The sequence below is a fragment of the Nicotiana tomentosiformis genome, chromosome 8 (assembly GCF_000390325.3).
Source record: "Nicotiana tomentosiformis chromosome 8, ASM39032v3, whole genome shotgun sequence".
Lineage (NCBI taxonomy): Eukaryota > Viridiplantae > Streptophyta > Magnoliopsida > Solanales > Solanaceae > Nicotiana > Nicotiana tomentosiformis.
In genome coordinates this window covers 86,997,788-87,002,867 of record NC_090819.1, presented here as the reverse complement: position 1 = coordinate 87,002,867, position 5,080 = coordinate 86,997,788, and the positions used below count along the sequence as shown (strand labels likewise).

Here is a 5,080-nt window from a genome sequence, read left to right as displayed (position 1 = left end):
AGGTACTAATAATAGATTGAATATAATTTGTAAGTAATCCTTGTTTAGGGCAGGTAACATACAAAATAAGGACAATTTTAATAAATAAGTTTCAATTATTGTATATGAAGGAAAAAATCCCTTTGGAAAAACTACACAATATAGCCACTCTAAAAAGTAATAGCCGACAAAATAGATATTTTTTGTATATTAATGTACAATATACATATTTATCGTATTTGGCTAGCGAAAATAATTATTTTTGGCTGACCGGCCAAATGTGTAACTTGCACTTACATGTTTTCAGCAGTTATCTGCTCCTGGCTACCCAGGATTTACCGTAATTGGCACACTAAAGGTGCGTCCTTTCCGGTGCTCTCAGTACTACTAAAAGATCCTCTCAGTGCTCTTTTACCATAGTGGAAAGAAAGCACCTTTAACCAAATCTCAAAGTGGTGGTTACATTCTAAGACTCGGCCAACAACTACTACTCGACAAAACGCTGAAAGAACGTTCCTGAAATATGAAATCCGTATGGTCAGCTAACAAAAAAGGGGTGGGCTGAGTGCTAGTTTTAGCTAAGCCAAAGATCAGCTGAACAGAAGACAAGTTCAGTCAAGCCAAGGGCCAATTCAGGCGAACCAAGCACTAGCAGAGTAAAAGATTAGTTCAACCGAGCGAAGGGGCAAGTTAAGCCAAACGAAGGACTGGGTGAGCAAAAGGCTAGTTCAAATGAGTCGAGTGACAGTTCAGACGAACTACAAACTAGGCAAGCAGAAGAGTAGTTCAGTTGAGTCGAAAGCTAGCACTGATGACCAATTAGCTGACTCAGACATTGAATCCCTGAAACCGCATCAGCTGATCATCAGTGAAATGTTTTTGGGTCTTGCATCACAACAAATTATGCTTAAATTGTTCGGAATCACCCAGATAAGCAATGGTTTGATCACACTTAAGAGTGGACTAAGTCTAGATAGCTATGATAGAGAATCAAATTACCACGAGGACTTTTGACTGAAAATATGTACGAACAAAAAATATTTCAAAGAATGGCACAAAGAGTTTCAGTATTCTAATAAGATGTTTTCCAGCAACTTGGTACATTGGTTAGCTCAAAGTCGCTTACATTATATTTTACTCGTTCTCAAGACTTTAGAGAATTCATTATCGTAGTCCTTCATCTTCCTGAAAAATCATCCATATACGATCCATGTGCTTGCTGTTCGCTTGCATTTGAGTATTGTGCATTATACATACATGTATTCACCCTCACGAACTGCATTAGCAGCTCCTTTTCTTTCTTCCTCTGCTTCCTTTTCCCGCTCCTTCCAGCTTTCATAGTGATGATCATCTGTGAGCAACTCATGCCGACAAATTGGACAAGAGTTGTGCTCATCCTGTTAAACGAACCATGAGAGTTTTGGAAGAATTAGAAAGTTGCTATTGGAAAGAATAAAACGAAGCAAAGTTTCACTTCTATACCAGCCATGGCTTCAGGCAAGGGGGGTGAAACATATGCTTGCAGGGCAACTCTTGCATCTTGTCATCTACAACTAACACTTCCCTGCAAATTGCACATTCCGCATCTGCACCCATCTTCGTCAAGAATTCATCTGTGACAGTAGTAACTGGGAGGTTTGCCACAACTTTTTTACTGGCAGGTGGTGCTCTCGGGGCAGCAGGACCATCGTCCAGTATCTTAAATAGAACAAATTAGAATTGTCATTATTTCAAGCCAACTTGTATTGGCCTAGGAAGAATCCATATAAGTCCCCTTTAACAAGTTTTTCTTTCTTAAAATTTAAATCAAGAAGCATGCATTCGAGGTAAAGCTAGGACTAGTGTTAACAAAAATTGTCCTTTCAAGAACCTTTTTTCTCAGATACTTATGTACATACTACATAGTAAACAAGTGGTTAGCAAATGAGAAATAAAACAAAAGTGCACCAACTTCATTCTTTAACTCATTTTTTCAGAGTTGAGGGCATGTGAGAACGCAGTAACTGGTTTAGGAAACTCCGAAACAAAAGACACCCTTGACATATTGCTGTTCACAGAGTGAAAATTACAGGCTGCAGTTGTAGACTAGAGTAAAACTAGAGATACCTCTGGGATTATATTATCTAGTCTAGCAACCAGCTCCTCAAGTACGTTGCGAGCACCGTCTGAAGCGTCAGCACTGGATAAATTACCTTCAGAGGATTCACCAGCAAACAGTGTTGCAGCAGCAGTGAGAAGATTAGACTGCACAAGCCAACCAGGCTGCTCAGGCTCAGGGTCAACAGTTAGATGCCCCTCAAAAAGGTATCCTGAATCAAAATAACAGGATAAGTATCAGATACATGCAACATTTTTGTCGGTATATTTGTAGCAACAGAGCACATGGCTGATATACTCAAAATTTTCATAAAGGTGTCTTACCAGTACTTCTATTTGAGCCATTTTCTGTGGCTGTTGTATTCTGAGATTCATTCTGTACTTCAGCTAACTGCTCTCGTGCCTGACTAATGCAACTTTGCAAATGTTTCTTTTCAGAAGACTCTGACACCAGGTGCTCGGCCTCAAGGAATAACCGAAGCCCAGCATTCCAGAATCCAGGCATTGTGTATCTTGTCTTTAAAATGGTGGCAACCCGACATACAACCGTATAGAACTGCAAGCATTTGGTATTTACTTGGATTTATTCAACAGTAGCAGAATCTTATGCAAGTTAAAAGTACTTTTTTCAATATATCTTGTCATTTTTTTTACAAGTCTTATGCAAGTAAAGGCACTAAAGTCAACTTAAAGCAAAGTAAATACTACCATATTCATTCTCCTGTCTAGACTCTTTTTAAATCATAACCCATAGTTCGTGATGGGAAAACGAATTACACCCATATTTAAAGCAGAGCAAATTACAAACAATGAGGTGACTTTGTGCATGCTAACGTCTCTCACTAGTTACTATAGAACATGATGGACATGACATTTTGCATGTGATGTATGTTCGAATCTCTCTCCCACCTGAAGGCTTTGAGGTGAGGCAAAGGCGATTTAAAGCTTTGGTGTAATATTTTTCTCTCAAATACGCAAGCATGGAGATCTGATGAATATTACGGACAAAATGAAGAAGCTATATTCTTCACATAGCATCTAGCACACATTCCAAGAATCATTTACTTGAGACTGAAAAGTGACTAAGAGTATGAGCATTTGGGGGTCAAATAATCAGTTATCAACATCTGTTACAGGAACCCCCCCCCCTCCCCCCCCCGCGTCTCTTAAATAAGAACAAAAGAACCAGGCAGAGAGATAGTGCAGCTACTAACCAACCTATAGTAAACCATTTGCTTAGTGTATTGTGTTTCTGAAGAAGGAAAACAACTCCTTCCCTGAAAACTAGGATCTCTCTGAAATATAGCGATACGCTGGTCATTGTTTCTGCGTTACATAAAGGAAGAACTGCTCACAAACCCTTTGTATTATTAATAGTAAGAATAGATGTGTACTAGTTCCCTTCTATGAATTGACCTATGTTAAATTCTCTTTTCAAAAAGATCAATTGTTTAATTTCTTCATGGTGATATTAACTGCGAACTAAACTATATAATAGCTAGAAAGACAAAAGTTCCACCTAATTTATGAAGGAGGCTTTCGCACTCAGCATCAAACAACAAAATGACTCATCATTATATTTATGGATATCAGCTTAATCAATTAGACAGCATAAAAGGCACAGAATACTCGTGCAGATAAGCTATCTCTCTCTTTTTTGTTTTAAATAAAGAAACGAGACTAAAATCAACAACCTGGTCGATCATCTTCCTTTTAGACACTATTTAGCATGAGGGTAAATGTTTTCCAGGAAAAAACTTTCTAGGTGATATCATTTTCTGGTGTTTGATTGCTAAACTATTGAAACAAAACCATTTTACATCAAATTTTTAAAAAACAACTCGCGTCTGCACCGACCATTTTTCATTCCAATCCTGCTCCATATCACCATGTAAACATATGTTTCCACTCTCTACTAAACATAAAGTTATCACCAATCACCACCCCGCACCCCCACCCTATTGCAAGTATAACATTCGACCAAGTTTATGTCCAACCAAACATCAGCAAAGGAGTTCGCGAATGATATTGTTAGGTAAATGACTTTCCAATGAAACTAATATTTCACGAAAATATTTTACATTGTGTAAAACAAAGCTTAGGTGCCAAAGTGCACAATCATTTACATACTTTGTTATGGCATAAACCTCGTCTCCTCTACCAACTCATTTATCCATAGCAACCTATTTTCCATAATTCAGCTCCAAGAAGTAAAACTCACCCAGTTAACTTTTTATTCTGCAGCTATCCAAACTCATATATACTCAAATAAATCACGAAAACCACTAACTCAAAAGCAAAATTAAGTAATAAGACTTTTCTATAGCAGAAAAGAAAATAATGGGTCAACATTTCCCGTAATACATATTACATAAATCAAGAATAAAAGGAAAACCCAGAAAAGGGGAAGAGGGAAATTACCGAATGACGAAGAGAAGGGGAAGCAGAAGGATAGTATTGAAGAAGAAGGGATCGGATAGAGGAAACAGCTTCCTCAAACATTTGTTTCTTTCCTAACTGCTTCTGCAATTCTTGAAGCTTATGCTTTAATTCTTCCTCACTCTGACGCCTCTCCATTTTTTATTTGTTGGTTTGCTTAGCTCAACAAACTTCTCTCTGATGGATTATTGCCTTTACATATATTTGTATTTATACCCGTCGGTCGCAGCTGCTGTCTTGCGGAGGGGGAAATCAACCGAATAGGTTCAATTCGGGTTACCGGGTCATGTGGTATCCGTTAACCCACTAAAAATTAGGTACCTTTTTTTCTTGTCAAATTGGTGCCTAATTGCGGGAAAAAAATGAAATCGGTGCCCAATATTATCGGAAAAAAAAAAGAAGAAAATTATTGGGAAACTTTACATAACTGTTACAATTTAAAAGAAATATAATAAATTTTTAGCATAAAATTCAATATTACAGTTGTGGCAGAAAAATATTTATATTTGTAGCACACGATTCCATTAAAATAAAAATATTAAGTATTAATCTCTAAACATAAGCA

The 5,080-nt window shown here is 37.4% G+C and overlaps 1 protein-coding gene across 1 annotated transcript; it reads right to left on the bottom strand.

Annotated features, from left to right (window-relative positions):
* Positions 1–1,019: 1,019 nt before the first annotated feature.
* Positions 1,020–4,708, bottom strand: LOC104096636 (E3 ubiquitin-protein ligase AIP2). The gene is made up of 5 exons (XM_009603041.4): positions 4,498–4,708; positions 2,401–2,632; positions 2,086–2,288; positions 1,462–1,677; positions 1,020–1,376 (listed from the first exon to the last, which is right to left on the bottom strand). The coding sequence occupies exons 1-5, from the start codon at positions 4,651–4,653 to the stop codon at positions 1,227–1,229; spliced, it is 957 nt and encodes a 318-aa protein (XP_009601336.1). The 5' UTR covers positions 4,654–4,708; the 3' UTR covers positions 1,020–1,226.
* Between the last annotated feature and the right edge of the window lie 372 nt (positions 4,709–5,080).